General features: G+C 38.6%; 1 protein-coding gene across 1 annotated transcript; it reads right to left on the minus strand.

Moving 5' to 3' along the window:
- PPM1K (protein phosphatase, Mg2+/Mn2+ dependent, 1K) lies at window positions 1-16,536 on the minus strand. Its single transcript, XM_006867757.1, has 6 exons — window positions 16,048-16,536; window positions 13,778-13,878; window positions 5,221-5,386; window positions 4,929-5,073; window positions 2,660-2,794; window positions 1-132 (listed from the first exon to the last, which is right to left on the minus strand). Exons 1-6 carry the CDS (start codon window positions 16,482-16,484, stop codon window positions 1-3), a joined length of 1,116 nt encoding a protein of 371 aa, XP_006867819.1. The 5' UTR covers window positions 16,485-16,536.
- Window positions 16,537-17,736: the final 1,200 nt, after the last annotated feature.

Consider the following 17,736-nt stretch of genomic DNA (forward strand, 5'->3'; position numbering starts at 1 on the left):
TCAGGCCCATCGTCCACTGGAAGCAAAGCTTCTGCTGAAGGAGAAGTTGATTTCGGAGTTCTTGTATTTCCCCCAGGCACCAAAAGGCACGATTACCGCAGTACTGTTATCTTCTGTACCATACTGTATTGCCTATAAAGTTTGGCAGGAAGGGATAGAACAATATTGTAAATTACAGTGTGTACATATGTGCAGAGTAGAACTATTCCATTGGTTTTTCAAGGCTGTCACCTTTTGGAAGCAGGTTACCAGGCACATCTGGGTGAGTCTGAACTGCCAACCTTTCAGTTAGTAACCCCATCACTTAACCTTTTACTCCACTCAGGGACTCAGTTCTATATGGAGTTTCTATGGGTTGGAATCAATTTGACAATGACTAACAATGATACAGTGTGTAATGGTTAAAAATTGGGCTGCTAACCTCAAGGTAGGCAGTTTGAAACTACCAGCCGTTCTGCAGGAGAAAGATGAGGCATTCTGCTCCCGCAAAGATTTATAGCCTCGGACACTGTGTGCAGGGTCACTATGAGTCAGAAATGACTCCATGGTACTTAACAACAATGACACAAAGATAAATCAACCTTTCTTTGGAAGGTCAAACTAGTTTTATAAATAGCTATTGAAAATCCTGGTATGGTGCTGTAGAATAAGCACTGGACTGCAAGGTCAGCTTGAGATGCAAGGTTGGTTGATCAAACTCACCAGCTGTTCCTTGGAAGCCCTATACAAGGTTGCAATGAGTTGGAATGGACTCAACGGCACTTAACAACAACACTAAAACCCAACATTTTCACAATGGTTTGATTTCTTTAACCCGTAGTAATACCTTCGTGGTTTATTAAGCCTAAAACAACCACATTCCACTGTAGCAATTTAGGAACTAGAAACACCAGTTGACTAAGTTGCATAATGATCTACAGATCCTGAAGAAGAAAGTGCATGGAAAACATTTAATGGAAGGCCTAATACATGGTAGAAGTCTTGGTGTGGCTCTGCAGGATAAGCACTGGACTACTAACCACAAGATTTGCAGTTCAAACTCACCAGCTGCTATGAGTAGGAAGCAGCTTGACTGCACTTAACAACAACAATACATGCTAAGGCTTGATAAATGTTAGCTTTTACCTAGCAATTCTATGTCTAGGGATTTAGTTTAACAAGTAATACCCTAAGGAAATGAGTGTGCATAAAGATACAACTACAAGAATGTTTATTATACTCCTTATAAATGAAAAAGTGGACATAAACTACATTCCCTGCATTTGGAGAATTGTAAATCAATTATAGGAACTGATTCAAATAGCAGATGATACAGTCAGCATTGTAAGAAGTGTTTGGGATTGTACTTGATAACTAAGAGTGTTTTACAACACCAGCATGAGGCTGAAATTGTGAAGGAAAGGCTGATTAAAATGTCTGATGAGAAAAAGTTTACAAACTGAAAGACACCCACCCCACACACACACAAAAAGCCCTAAAACTATTGGCAATGTTGGACAAAGTCCTAATGTACTTAATATATACGGAAACTCAGACAATAACCATGAAAAGGATAAACATGCCAATGTCAACAAATCCTGAGAAAGAGAAGAAAACCGAGTAATCCACAAAGAAATACAAATAGCTAACAAACCTATACAAAATAACTTGACTAACAAAGAAAAACACAAATTTAAACTTAAATTTTCATTTTTCTACCTATCAACTTGGCTTAAAAAAAAAAAAGCTATGATAAGACTTTGGAGAATCACAAACTATAAAACCATAAATACTAGTGTAGGTTTTGATACTAAATTGATACAGTATTTTTGGAGAGCAATTTGGAAAATGTATCAAATGCTATCGAATACTGTTTATTCTTTACCAAACAATTTTAATTCTAAGAATTTAACCTAAGAAACTAACAGCTGAAGAAAATATCTTCAAGAACTAGTTAGGCACAAAGAAATTGGTGTAAGAATGTGTATTATACCAATATCCCTTATAACACGGACATGTGAACATAAATGAAATTTGCTGACTAGGGGAACTTTTAAATGAATTATGGTACATAATGATGATATATAATGTGATGAAATGCTTTGCAGTTATTGCAAATATCACTGCCTTCCTGAGTAAGAACACACATATCTACCAGACTAGGCAGTACAAGTTAAGCAAGAAATGCTTACCCATGGAATCTGCTCATTTCCTTAATTTCACAGGCATCCTGTCAGCCACAAACTAATGTATCAAAGGGGCTTCAAAAGTTGGTGGAAAAATTCCATTATCTTTTCATTCCATTTTTTCACGAACTTTTTTTCCACATATAACAGAATAACCAAGTAAAGAATTGTACTGACACATTGTAAGGGGTGTATATCTGTTTTACTATTATAATTTATTGATATCATTTTAAGGGCTATGCAAAGCCATGGAACAAACACTGTGCCTTTCCTTGGCATATTAATCTTAACTCTCCAGGGCAATTCCAACAGTTTTCAAATGGAAATATTATGGCGTCAAAAAAATGCATTGTAATACTGAAGCTAAAACATAAGGTTTCAAAGAAATCTCAAGCTTGTGGTGGTCATTGTAGGCTGCACTAGGTATGCCCGGTGTTACCCTTTACTCTCCTCCCCGTTGGGGTAAAGCGGGAGAAGTTGCTGTGCTATGTTACCTGTTCAGTCACCACGTGGGCTGCTTCGCTGGGATCGTGGCACTGATTAACAAAATCACAAATCTCTTGACTATTCACCATGAAGTTAATCCCATCTGTAGTGAGGACCAGGAAGCTGTCGTCAGCATGATGGAGCTGCAATCCGAACCAAATCACACGATTATAAGGATTATAAACCACCTTTATAGAGTTCTTAAGATTTTATCTGTTTTGCTAACTGGCTATCTGCATAAGAGCTTGTAGGAAAATCCAGCTAGCATGGCTATGCATTGTGAGTAATTCATCAAACACTGCTGAGCAAGCAAGGCTGGGGATAAAAGGCCTGTATTTGTGGCAAAAGTAGTAATATTTCGTATCAGCCTCTGAGGACAAGGAATCCTTGTGTGGCGCTGTAGGATAAGTGCTGGACAGCAAACTACAAAAACAGCTCTTGTAGCATAGTGGTTACAAGTCTAGCTGCTAACCTCATGGTCAGCAGTTTGAAACTACCAGCTGTTCCGTGGGAGAAAGATGAGGTTTTCTGCTCCTGTAACGATTTATAGCCTCGGAAACCCTATACAGGGTCTCTATATGAGTCGGAACTGATGACTGCACACCACCACCACTACAAACCACAAGTTCGGCAGTTCAAACCCACCAGCTGTTCCTCGGAAACCCTATGCAGAGTCACTATGAGTTGGCATTGACTCGATAGCACTTAACAACAACAACAGGGACAAATGTAGTATTTACTTATAGCACCACAATGGAAGTGGCCAGATAGCTGAATGCTGAGAAGCAGCCCGGTGCAGTAGTAGAGGTGAGAAGAAAAACTCTGGAGCAAGGGGTTCTGGGTTTGAAGTCTAGCTCTATTACTCATGTAGGTTGGAGAAAGCATAGATGAACTGCCATCATTATGCCTTAGATTTGTTTTCTCTAAGAAATGGGGATAGAATTGCCTCTTTTGGAAAAAAGTCTGGCACGTACCAAAACCAGAAAAATAAAAAAACTATACTGCCATCAAGTTGATTCCAACTCATGGTGCCCACAGGTGTAAGAGAGCAGCATTGCTCTATAGGGATTTCTTAACTGTAATCTTTATGGAAACAGATTGCCAGAGCTTCATTCTATGGTGCCGCTGAGTGGCTATGAACTGCTAACCTTTAGATTAGTTGTTGTTAAGTGCCATCGAGTTGGTTCCGACTCATAGTGAAGCTATACAGGGTTTCCAAGGAGCAGCTGGTGGGTATGAACTGATGACCTTGAGGTTAAGCATTCTACTGCTGATCCAACAGCACCACAGCAATGCAACCCCTGCCACCACACATCAGTATTTGTTAGAGAATACACAAATAAACACTGCCATATTGAAAGTCTACATTATACGGTGCCAGGTACAACAGCAGTCTCGGGGATTAAAGAGACGAAAATGTCAGCTCATTGACTAGGGTGACTTTTGGGGCAGTGTAGGGAAATTGGGCACTAATTAGTAGAATGCTAAAAGATACAACTGAAATAAAGACGGAGTGTATATTTAGCTTGGTGAAGAAGAGAAGCCAGGGACAGCTTCCAAGAAGTAACTCTGGATAATGAGCTCTCCATGGGAAAAGAAGTAGATGTATATAATACCAAAAGCATTCCATAGCTGGGCTGAAACAAAAATAGAAGTGGACAGGCAACATAGTATTAGTTACTATCTAGTTGGCTCTGGTAGCGTAGTGGTTACGAATCGGGCTGCGAACCTTAAGGTCAGCGGTTCGAAACTACCAGCTGCTCCGCGGGAGAAAGATGAGGCTTTCTACTCCCGTAAGGATTTACACCCTCGGAAACCCTGTACAGGGTCGCTTTGGGTCGGAACCGACTCGAAGGCACTTAACAACAACAACAACAACAGTTGGCACCAAATCAGGGCACTCTTATGTATAAGAGAACAAAAGGTTGCCCCGTGTTGGGTTTCCTTCACAAACAATGGTTAGATTGAGTCCATCGCTGCCACTGCTGTATCAATAACCACACATTGTTGTTGATGTTTTTAAGAGCCGTTGAGGTGATTCTAACTCATAACAACTCAATACAGGGTTTCTGAGGAGCACTGAGTGAGTTTGAATCTCCAACCTTACAGTCCAGTGCATCTCCTATATATAACACCACATTAAGCCAGGAAGATAGCATTTTATCAATCTTTCTACAAATTCTTCCCTCTTAAAACTCCTTTTGCTCCCAGCTGAGGCTAGCTGGAGACAACCCTGCCCGTGTTCTTTGGATCAAATGTTTGCAAGTCCTTTCTGACCTTAATCCTCTTTGTTTCAGGTTCTGCTATCACACCGTTGGCTTTGAGATCCAAATCTCCAATACTCCTTGTCATTGCAAGTCTGCCATTTACATGAGGCTGTCCCAAACTATTCCAAGCTACAAAGCCACCACATTTCTTGATCCTGTTCCAGAAAAAGTTATAGATTATGATGTGATATTTATAATACCAAGTCACTTTTAAACTTAGGCACTGGACCAATTTAAAAACACAGAATTGCATTTCTATCTTGAATTATAAACACCATCTCAATAGCGTAATTGATGAGTACCTTTCTTTTTCATCTTTCCTTTCTGGAGTATGGTCAATAGTCAGCTTCAAGGGTTTTCCTTTTCTACACAATATAGCCCGGCTGTCCCCAACACTGGCTACAACCAGTTCAATACCATCTCGCAACAGGGCTACTGTTGCAGTCGTCCCAGAGGTCAGAAGGGTTGCTACAAATATCACGAAAGAAAGTACATGTTAGTAACAATCAAATGGTTGGATGTATAATTTATATTACAAAAGAAAACACAAGCATGATAAGCTAATGCTGAAGTGCATCATTCTAACTTAACTAGAGCTATGCAAATGAACTAATGAAAGGAAGAGCATGCAAAGAAAGAAATACTTAATTCAGTAACAAACAAGGCTCCATGCAAACAGAAAAACTTGCTAATCTACTTTGAACAATGCATCACCATTTCCAAGTGGCATCTTATTTATAAAAAGTAGAGCTGACTTGAATGTTCACGGGGTATCAGGGCTAAAAGTATTAAAACGTAATTAGATTGGCTAACAAGGCAGGATGGCCTAGGTCTACTGTGCTCCTTCGGCCAACCAGACTTTTCTATAACAAGAAAGCTTTCCTATCTATTTCCTACTCTCATTCTGTGAAAGAATGAGAGAGCTTAAAAAAAGTTCATGGAAAAATTCCATTATCTTTCCATTTCATTTCCCTACAAACTTTGTGAAACTTCTTTGTATTATCGGTTAGTAGGCTACACAAGATGTGCCAGGGCATTTCATTCATGCTTCAAGTATAAAATATTCTAATATTCTTCTGGTAGCGTAGTGGTTACGAATCGGGCTGCGAACCTTAAGGTAAGTGGTTCGAAACTACCAGCCGCTCCGCGGGAGAAAGATGAGGCTTTCTACTTCTGTAAGGATTTACACCCTTGGAAACCCTGTACAGGGTCGCTATGGGTCAGAACCGACTCGAAGGCACTTCACAACAACAACAACAATGTTAAGAGTCATTGAGTTGGTTCTGACTCCCTTGTATAGGGTTTTCAAGGCTATAAATCTTTGCATGACCAGAAAGCCTCATCTTTCTACTAAGGATTGGCTGGTGGGCTTGAACCACTGACTGTATGGTTCCCAGTCCAGTGCTTATTCTACAGCGCTACCATAGCATCCGTTCCCTAAAATAACTGTTTTACTTTGACAAATGTTCAAAAAAAAAAGAAAAAAAAAATTCCTAAAATGGCTAAAGACTTATATTCTTTCCTGTTTATCTTTGTGCTCCCCAACCATGAAATAAAGTTACAGACATCATTTTGTTAGCAGAAAATGTTGAGGATAGGAATGAGTCATTCTAATTTCCCATAACTTGGTGTAGTTTAACTCTTTGTTCCAGAAGAATCGAATACAGTGTGTATCCAAAGTCAGTAGAGTACTGCCAAGTCCTACTGCTGTAGTCCTCCCTAGACCGAGAGCATTCCAAGAATATTCATTTTCGCTAATAAGAAAATTCAGTGTTACTGGGCTCGAGGTTACCACTATTTCCTCTACGCGTATTTTACACCTTCATTGATTTATTCTAAATGTGTCTGTCCTACATTCTTTGCCACTGGTTAAAAATTTTTTTTAATGCATTGAGCCTTGCCAGAAAGTGAGCACACTGTGAAATTATGAGCTAAAAGTAAAGCAAAATTGGAAGAAATGAAAAGAATTTATTTAAAGCAGGTATTATCTCCTGAAGCATCATTAATTCTTTAAAGCATCTAAACAAAATATTCACTTGATCGTCAAAGATGATTTTGACTTCAAAATTCCTTTTACGGAAAAATGAAGCTATCAATTTGGCTGATTGAGGCTTAATCTTTCCTGTTTGTTCTTTATTTTTTATTAAAGATTTTTTAAAATTTTCACCTAAAAAAAGTCAGTAATTTTGAATATATATATATATATAAAACATTTTTCCAATTAATGTTAAAATACCTGCTTTAATCAGAAAAATAAAATGAGAAAACATGAATAAATCCTGCTTAACCTCCTATATAGATGCTGAATTTACTTTATTGAGGAAAAGCATTTATAGTTGTCCTATCTTTCCATTTACCTCTTGATTTTGGAACCGTTATACCAAAGAAATAATATCTATACAATGCTAAAATATCATATATATTTGTCATAAATGTTTTAACATAGATTTCAGTGATGTTTATGTTATAAATGTTTATTTTTATTCTAACTTAGATGATCAATTGAAAGAGTTAACTTAGGTTTCCCAAACCAACTATATAATAGGATTCTTACAGTTTCACAACTGTGACTTAAAGGGCCACATACAAGAATAAAGGCATATATTTAGATGCTATCTATCCAGGGTTAATGGTATTCTTCCCCTTGGTTTAAACTACATGGCAACAGTTATCTTTTAAAAAGCTGTTCTTAATTAGTTAAGAGTTAGAATATCATAAATAGGCATTTCAAATTTAGCTGTTTAGTCTTATAACTCATGGCCCTGTCACCCAGAAATTTTTAAAAAGTACTTGAGTTTTGAACCAACTCAACTACACAGTTCCAAAATCCCAGGATTTATGGGAAAGTTTTCAAAACTAACTCTTGTTTCTAGTTTGCTAAGCATCTACGAATATATATATTAAATCAGCATTTATTTCCATTTAACATTTAATATGGAAGTAAAAAGTCTCACTTTAAATTTTTTTTTCCCTAGCAACAAAACTATAAAACTAAGACATCTTTCAATAAGTTCTTAACACTCACTGGACAATTTCTACTGCCAAGTCATCTCAACTAATGGGACAAAGAGGATGTGGGAACCTTCCAGTAGTCCATGCTAGGAACCGCTGGACTCCTTCACCTGGGACAAAATTAAGCAGATCTCTCTTTCCACTGAAGCCCAGCATATAGTGTCCACGGGCTCCAGATCTAGAGGTGCTGACCAGGCACAGTTCTCTGCCACAAATAACACGCACAGAGGCAAATAGGAAATTCACCCAGGAATTGTGCTCAAACATTACACACCTGCAACACAGGGGAGGACAGAGAAAGAGCTGCAAAGTAAGGGGAAGGGTTTTTATTCTGGTGAAAATTTCACTAGCAAATGACATCATATTCCAGAAGATGCCAAATCAGTGATTCCAAAGTCCATTGGTTCAGTTCATGGTTAGTTGTAGTTGAGCCTTTGTTTTTCCCCCTCGTTACAGAGAAACATTTCATTCTTAGTTTTATGGCTTCTTAAGGAAGAAGAAGAAAAAATATTCACAGGCATCCACACCAGAACACATTATTTATGTATGTGGGGTCACTCACACCCACATACATACACACACACTCACTTAGACTCGACGTTATTAGAGTTGCAAAAAAGGCATTATAAATTTGTTTGGTAACAATATCAGAATTGCCCCAGTAACGAGAGGGAAAATTCACTGAATAATTAATATCTGATAAGCAGTACATATTTATACATGATGTCAACAACAGTATACCACCAAATTACTGGAATTTAATTAAATACTGAGAAGGAATCAAAGCATCTCTTTTACCAGATACAAGGAGTAACACATTTGTTAGCAGTGCTTGGTGCAGGAATTTTGTACCTAGAAGGCATTTTTTGAGTAGAATGATTTATTGAAATGTACTGTTTACATAAAGGCTAGCGAGGCTCTTGAGCGCTAAAGCATGTTTATAATTTCATGATTCATAAAATGGGCTCTTCTGCAGCTCTCTCTTTCCTCCAGTGTTGCAGGTAGACACATCAAAAGAATAATGATCAAGCTTTTGAATGTAACATAAAATATACTTTTCAAAGTGTAACGAGCTCTGGTAATATCCTATTTTAAGTAGGAAGATGTATAAACCAACACAGATTCAATAGTTATTTAAAAAAACCCCAAAACATAGGTGTTCTAGGCAGACTTATGAACTCCAACATCAAAGTAATGAGCTGAAGCAGTAACAGCAATTATCTCTTCAAATGCTCTCTCTCTCTATTTTTTCTTTTGTCTACCTCTAGCATAAAAATGGTTTTCAAAATGTTGCATCTATAACACTGTTATTTTTTAGATAACTTCTTCCATGAAGAAATCACATAATATGAAAAGAGTATTGAAAGTTTCCGATGAGACACATAACACTGTCGTAAACATCTCCTACTCTGAATGGCAAAGCAAGTTTTATCTTTCATATCCTTCCACCTCTTGCTGCTTTCAAAATTTAAGCAATCCAAAAACACTTTGAAGAGGTCATAGGACATACGGGATTATGATCTAAGTTTTCTACCACCTGTTTTTATTTAAAGTGATTTAAAAAAAATTTTAAATAAATGATGGCATAATTAATGGGCTATCTTTGGATTTATTAGTTTCATTCATTGCAAAAATATACATTATGAATATAAACTGAATAGAAAAAAATTCAGAGATGGTAATGACACTAGCTATTTATAAATCAAGGCAAATTCAAACTCCATGAATCACCAAACAATAAAAATAACTGGCAATTTCTAAAGAACACGAAGGTGGCCTTTTTCTTGCTATATATTTTAAGTGGCATTCTAACTTGGTTTGACTTCAAATTACTACAGGGTTAATTTGATATGCTTTTATGAGTCACCTTGAGTCATTTCTGACTCATGGCAACACCACGTGTGTAGAGTAGAACTGCTCCACAATTTCCAAGGCTTTGACCTTTTGGAAGCAGATCCCCTGGCCTGTCTACTGAGATACCTATTTTGTTGTAGTTAATGCCATCGAGTTAGTTCCAATCCATGGCGACCCTGAACAGGGCTTCCAAGGCTGTAAATCTTTACGGGAGCAGAAAGCCTCATTTTTCTCCCATGGAGCAGCTGGTAGTTTTGAACTGCTGACCTTGCAGTTCACAGCCCAATTCGTAACCACCACGCTAACAGAGCTCTTAGGAGGTACCTACAGGCAGGTTCAAACTACCAACCTTTTGGCTAGTAATCAGATAGCTGAATCACTTGCACTACTCAGGGGCTTAAATTGAAATTGTGGATATTTTCACTGCTAATGAGACCATCTGAAATGTTTTAAGCAGATGCAAGATTTTGGAACTACAGTCTCGAGAGAATAAAAAACTTTTTAATTTCACTTTTATTATTTCTCTTTAGAAAATATGGTACGATTGAAGGGTATTCCCACCATTGCTGTTAAGTGCCATCGAGTCAGTTCTGACTCATAGCAACCCTGTATAGGGTTTCTGAGGCTGTAAATCTTTATGGGAGCAGAAAGGCTCACCTTTCTCCCTTGGAGCTACTGGTAGTTTTGCACTGCTGACCTTGCTGTTAGCAGCCCAGCCACAATCCACTATGGTAACAGGGCTCCTTACTCCGACCATATAGACCTGATATTTCAACATTAGTGAGTCATAAATATGGTTCAGTCACTCTCTTTTCATAGTTCTGTTCCCTAAATTCAAATTCATTCAGGAATGCCAATTCACTAAAATAACTGCAGTGGAGATCTCTTCAGTCCAAATAATTACTGATTATTGAGCACGTTTCTGATTCCATGCAGGATGTTGAACACTGGACATTCAAAAATAAATAAGGTATGGCGGTCCCTACCCTCAAAGTGTTCACTGGTTGGTGGTTGTGTGCTAGCGAGTCAGTTTCGACTTACAGCAATCCTGTATAGGGTCTCTGAGGCTGTAAATCTTTATGGGAGCAGAAAACCTTGCCTTTCTCTGTGGAGCAAATGGTAGCTTCGAACTGTTGATCTTGCAGTTAGCAGCCTAGCTTGCAATCCAGTATGTTAACGGGACTCACTGGATAGATTCAATAGGAAGAAAAATAGGGATGATACTAGAAAAGAAAAGGTAGAAGGAATCTGGAGAGGGCAAACTGCACTTATTCATGATTTTGTTTATCTAGCATTGGTCCAACATACAGCTATGTACCTAAAAGGATATTATCCACTTTTAAGAATACTGATACTGCTTCAGTTCTTACTAAAAATTAAGGGGAAAAAGAAATGATTTAAAATTTGGATAATAACTAGAAAATCAAAAATGGCATACATTTTCATTTTAATCCAGAAATTAAAAAGTTAAATAGTATAACTTTATTTTTAATTGCTTTAATATAATTGATAAAATAAGTCCCAAATAACAAAAGGAAAGTTTTGCCATCTATTAAAAGCTTTAATAACTTATTTAAAAATATTTCTCAAAACAGTAAGAACAACAAAAGTCATACGCTAACTGATCTATAAGAATATGTACACGTTAAGATTTACCAATAACAATGTCATAAAAGGCTTTCTGACTTTCAATAGCTCACGAAGCACCATTCTGTTTTGCTCCATTATGTTCACCAACGAAGGCCACTAAGTGAAAAGTATTTTTGAATGTCTTATAAAAGTTCTAGGATCATTACTTCAAAACATATGACAGAGAAATTAAATATATTTTAATTTCATTATTGGAAATGAATTGAAATTTATGAGTAACTTCTCTGCACAACTGTCTAGTTGTTTATGTGACAAAGGTATCTTTCGAAAGTATCTTTCAAGGTAGGCAAGTAAAATACATTTCCTCCTACGTTCATAATGATCTTCAATGATAATTTACTACTTAATAAATAATGGCCATCCTCTCCTATTTTATATGGCTCCTACCACTGATTTAAGTATCTGGGTCTATTAGATTCTTCCAAAAGGACTGATTGCACCTTTAAGGGCTAATGCTAATGCTCTTGGTTTCTGGCCATATGTCCTTGATAAACCTGAATAGACTCTTCTGAAAAGAAAGATGCAGCTGTTTACAAAGTGGCTGTTAGCACACTACGGGTACTATAATGTACCTAACATGGCGTGAGATACAGCCAAACTCATAGCAACCTGGTTATGAATGAAATAAAGAGCATATCAAAATTCAGAAAGTTATAAAAAAACACACACATATATATATATATATGAAGGCATTTTTATTTCCTCTTTTCCTTTATGTGTTTTGTTTTAGAAACAAGAGTTAAATCTTATGCATAACCCCTGCCCCCAACCCTACTTTTTTTTTAAAGTAAGGGGCCAGCTGAAAGGGGGAAAAAAAATCCACAGGAATGAAGAAGAGATAATGGGCCTGAATGATGGAATAAATTAGAAATAAGCCCCTCAACAGAGGGAGAGTTAGCTGTAATGCTTTTCTGAGGAGTGAAGAGCAGGAAAACTTTCAAGATGGCAAAACTAGCCATCCCAGTTTCCTTCTCTGATCTACTTAATTAAATACACCAGTAAGTAGTGTAGTGGTTACGAATCGGGCTGCTAACCTCAGGGTCAGCAGTTTGAAACTACCAGCTGTTCCACAGGAGAAAAATGAGGCTTTATGCTCCTGTAAAGATTTACAGCCTCGGAACCCTGTACAGGGTCACTATGAGTCAGAATTGACTCCACGGCACATAACAACAGCAACAACAACAACAGAAGAGACTACATGTTGTTATAAGTGCCTTCAAATCAGTTCCAATCCATAGCGAGCCTGTATAGGGTTTCTGAGGCGTGGCTGGTGGGCTTGAACCACTGACCTTATAGTCCAGAGCATTAACCCACAGTGCCACACCAGGACTCCTGGAGTGACTACATTGGGTGTCAAAAAATCCCAGCTGTAACTCTGTCACTGACAATTACCTCTTTTAGAGGTTCGGTTTCTTATCTGGGAAATGGAAAGTATTTCCATTGCTATCCACTCCAACAGAAAATTGTGAAAATGACATTTTTGTGGTTCTCTTTGGCCTCTCTTAAAGAAAAGGATGAATCAAATTAATACAACTGTATGGTGATTCCTTTTCAAATCAGTTATGAGGTCTAAAATGCATACACTCATATGGCTGCTGCAGAAATTTTAAAGATTAACCAGAAAACATGAGGTCCATTTTCCTGAAATTGTTCTGAGAAATTTAGTAAAAGTCAGAAACATTTACTTTCAAAATGTAAGGACATACAGAATAACAATTTTTAAATTCAGCTAGCATACCCTTATGTGTAAGATATGAAGCAAAAGTATGGTTAGTTAACAGATATCTCTAAGGCCAAAGTATTTCTGAGGAAAAATATCTTCCATCTAACTGCAATCAATGAATATTAGCCATTGACCTTCTCTATTTAGGACCCATTAGCATTTTCTACCAGTCTGTGTAATTCCTGTACTATCTGCATATGATAAGCACGTAGTTTTATTTCAAGACTTTCTCAGTAGATTCATCTGCTTATAAAAATAAACTCTCTCAACATATGGTCATCATGCCCACTAAAACAAGTGCTAGAGCAGGTTAATTTTTCCTTTAAATCCTTTTAAAATTATATCCAATACCACAGTAAACTAGTTTAATGAAGAATGGTGTTGGAGCTTATCTTTTGGAAACAATTCTCTAACATATATTTCATTTTAAAAGTGAAGTACAGACATCAATTTGGATTCCAAAGAAAACATTTAAAGTGATTCTTCATATGAAATAATTTGCTATGTAAGCATCCTTACAGTTAAGCATGCATTAAATTCCCACCCCCAAAGGACTTAAGTTATTTCGTTTTTACTCCACCATTCCCAAGGACCTTAAGAAACGTGACTGTTGTACATACCGTCAGCAGACAGTTGGGCGTGCCTCGAAAAAGCTTTATCTATTTCTAGAAAAGCCATAGTCAACAGAGTTTCCAAGTTCTTCTCCTTAGGAAGCAAATCCCTTTGTGGGAAATAAAAAAGAGCCCCAATCATTTTACAATGGATTTTTCATCTTTCTCATTGTAACTTTTATCTAGATGAGCTATTTCACACAATCTGAAGACCTTGGCTTTCCTTTCAAGTGCTTAAGACCCACTGATCAAAACTATTCACTGAACACTTAAGGAGCCCTGGTGGTGTTGGGAGTTAAACATTGGGTTACTAACCCCAAGGTCTGTGGTTTAAACCAACTATCCCCTCCTGGAAACTCTACTATAGGGTCACTATGAAGGAGCTCTGGTAGTGTAGTGATTATGAATCAGGCTGCGAACCACAAGATCAGCAGTTCAAAACTACCAGCTGTTCTGCAGGAGCAAGATGAGGTGTTCTGCCTCGGAATCCCTGTGCAGGGTCACTATGTGTCAGAACCAACTCCATGGCACATAACAAATGAAGTCCTGAAGGAGCTCGAGCTCTGGCAGCGTCAGCAGTTTGATACTACCAGCCGTTCAGTGGGAGAAAGGCTTCCTGTTCCCATAGAGATTTACAGCCTCGGAAACCCTGTGCAGGGTTGCTATGAGTCAGAACCGACTCCACGGCACACCACCACCATGAAGTACTGATGTGACACTGTAGGATAAACACTTGACTGATGGTAAGGTTGGTTTGAACCACAAGGTTGGTGGTTCAAATTCACCAGCCGCTCCTTGGAAAATGTATACAAGCACTTAACAACAACAACAACAACAATAATTAAATGCTTGACCAAATATAACAGGCTAATTTTTAAGTTGATAATTTGTATGGCCCACGAATTATGTTATAAATATCCAAATGACTCTTAGAAGAAAAAAGTTTCCCTACCCCTGCAATATAGCATCGCTATAAGTCAGAACTGACTTGATGGCACTTAACAACAATAGAAGTCAGAATCGACTCGTGTCAGTGGGTTTGGTTTGGATTTTGGTACTGAACACCTATCACGGGCTATGATAAGCCTTTGAGGATGTTGTTAGCTGCATTCGAATCATGATGCCCCCATGCATAATGGAACTAAACGTGGCCTGATCCCACATCATCCCCATGATTGCCTTCCGATCAGACTCTTACGATCTTATGGGTTTTCTTTGACTGATTTTCAGGAGTAGATTGCCAGACCTTTCGTCCTACTTTGTCTTAGTCTGGCTCTGCTGAAACATAGTCAGCATCATAGTAGCATAAAAGCTTTTACTGACAGCCAAGTGGTGGCTGTGCATGAGGTACCCATGAAAGGTAGGAATTCTACCACTGAGCCACCAATGCCATAATAAGCCTTAAAGGGCACAAAAATAAAATCTAAATCTCCATCATAATCACTATGACAACATGGGGAGGTCAAGGCTTTCTGAATATTAAATCAAACCACTGTGTTCTTTTGTGGAATGTGGTGACAATACGTAAATCAATTGATAAAACAGTACAAAAGATTCTTCGTGCAATGATGAAACACTCTGCTGCTAACTTAAAGGTCAGTGTTTCAAATTCACCAGCGGTTCAGCAGGAGAAAAGACCTATCAGTGTGCTTCCATAAAGATTTCAACTTAAGAAACCCAATGAGGCAGTTGAACTCGGCCATACTGGGTCCTTTTAAGTTGGAATTGACTCAACGGCACACAACAACAACATAAATCACTATACCCAGGAAGACAAGAAAGGCTCACCTGATCTAACTCTGTCATGTTTCCCCCTCTGAATTCTAGCAGCAGTGTGATAACTGGAGTAAACAAGCTATTTACAGCAAAACATCTGCATCAAATGCGTATCTCCATCCTAATGCCAAGCTCCAAAGTCAAGCAGTCAAACTATTCACACCATTTATGGAAACACTATGCGTCATGCACTCATAAGATTAAATGCTTCTCATGTACTTTATGTTAAGTTGTTTAAAATAAACACAACTCAAGTGCTATAAATTCTGCTCCATACTTTCAACAGTGGAGTTGTTAAAAAGGCACATTTCTGAAATAGTCATTGCAAATTAAAGCTGCTTCTCTTTTATCCTCAGTAACATTAAGAAAATGGCATCTTTAAGCTACAGCTCACTCATGAAGAGGTAGCAGGAAACCACTCAACCATGTTTGGAAGCCCCAAAGTTAAAAGTTTATAACATAAAGCAAACTGTAAAGTCTAGAGTGGAAGTCACTGTACGTACATAATGCATTTCTCCATGTGGGTGTGACAGAAATCAGCGGCTGCAGGTCCCCCATGTCCATCATACACTGCAAAGTATAGCACCTCCTCGGTTAACTGAGCAAAGTCAAAACGGTCTTCATTCTCTTTCCGTTTGCCAAGCTGTGAGGCACAGCCCACGTTTCCCAAGCTGATTTTGGGAATTGGTTTGCCATACTTAATGCTGGGTGGCAGGTGAATTGGCTCATCAATGCGGTTATCCCAGATTCCAAAACTGTCCCAGGTGGCTGGACGACCACTACCGTCTGGGTCAAACCGAGAACACCTGGGCTCTGAGGTGGAACTGTGGCACGTGGGTGTCACCCGCCGGTCGTCCTGTAGCAGGCGGGAACTGAGCAGCACTCTTCTCACCTGGTTACCACCACTTCTAGCCAAAGTAATCAAGGCAGCTGTTGACATACTCAGCTCCAGGGGTCTTAGTACCGAGGGAAAGGCCAGTGGAACAATAATGGGATGTCTTCAAGGATGATGATGCGACTGAGTTTTAAAATAAGGGAGAGAAGGAGAATCCATAAGTAATTTTTACTACAACTGATACATCATTGTAATTGGAGTCCTGGTGTGGGGCTGTAGGATAAGCATTGGATTGCTAGCTACAAGGTTGGTTCAAACCTGCCAGCCACTCCTCAGAGACCCTATACATAGTCTCTACGAGTTGGAATTGACTGGATGGTACTTAGCAAGCATCATCATTGTTATTAGTTGCTATTAAATTGATTCCATCTCATGGTGGTCCCATGTGTACCATAGACCTGTGTCCCACAGGGTTATCAAGGCTGTATGGAGTCCTGGTGCGGTGCTGTGGGTTAATGTGTCAGACCACAAAGTCGTTTGAACTGCAAGGTTGGTGGTTCAAGCTCACCAGCTGTTCCTTGGAAACCCTATATAGGGTAGCTATCAGGGTAGCAATGGGTCGGAACCCACTCGACGGCACATCACAACAACAACCAATAATAAGCCTTCAGAAGCAAACCACCAGGCCTATCTTCTGAGGCTCCGCAGGGTAGGTTTGAACTGCAACCCTTTACCTGTTATTGTTGTTATGTGCCATGGATTCAGTTCCAACTCACAGCGACCCTGTATAGGGTTTCTGAGGCTGTAAATCTTTAGGGGAGCAGAAAGCCTCATCTTTCTCCTGTGGAACAGCTGGTAGTTTCGAATGGCTGACCTTGAGGTTCACAGCCCGATTTGTAACCACTATGCTACCAGAGCTCCTTGCAACCCTTTACCTACCAAGTGCATAATCGGTGTCACTGCCCAGGGATATTACAAAAAATGAAGGTTATGAAAAATCTCAGAGCCCTGGTGGTGATGTGGGTTAGGCACACTGCTAACTAGAAGGCTGGCTGTTAAGTCCACCAGTAACTCTGTGGGAGAAAGATGAGACTATCTCCTCCCATAAAGATTTACAGTCTCAGAAACCGTAGGAAGGGTCACTATGAATTGGAATTGACTCCAGGACTGTGGACTTTTTTTTTTTATAATAAAGGGTCTGACATACAATATTTGTTGAATCACAGTGTGACTTTCAGCAGTCTATTTCTAGGAATAGTGGATAATACAAGTACATGAATCAATTTATCCATTTACAGTGTTTATATTCTATAAAACAGTGAATAAATAAATTAAATTGCACATTGTTCAGAATGGT

Source organism: Chrysochloris asiatica, unplaced genomic scaffold, assembly GCF_000296735.1.
Source record: "Chrysochloris asiatica unplaced genomic scaffold, ChrAsi1.0 scaffold00109, whole genome shotgun sequence".
Classification (NCBI taxonomy): domain Eukaryota; kingdom Metazoa; phylum Chordata; class Mammalia; order Afrosoricida; family Chrysochloridae; genus Chrysochloris; species Chrysochloris asiatica.

What these genes read in the sequence shown, in the direction of transcription:
- PPM1K (XM_006867757.1), bottom strand. Translation starts at nt 16,484, where the DNA reads ATGTCAACAGCTGCCTTGATTACTTTGGCTAGAAGTGGTGGTAACCAG. An exon ending in CGCCCAACTGTCTGCTGACG is followed by an intron (nt 5,387 to 13,777) that starts GTATGTACAACA and finishes TGATATTTGTAG; the next exon opens with CAACCCTTCTGACCTCTGGG. An exon ending in AGGAAAGATGAAAAAGAAAG is followed by an intron (nt 5,074 to 5,220) that starts GTACTCATCAAT and finishes TTTCTGGAACAG; the next exon opens with GATCAAGAAATGTGGTGGCT.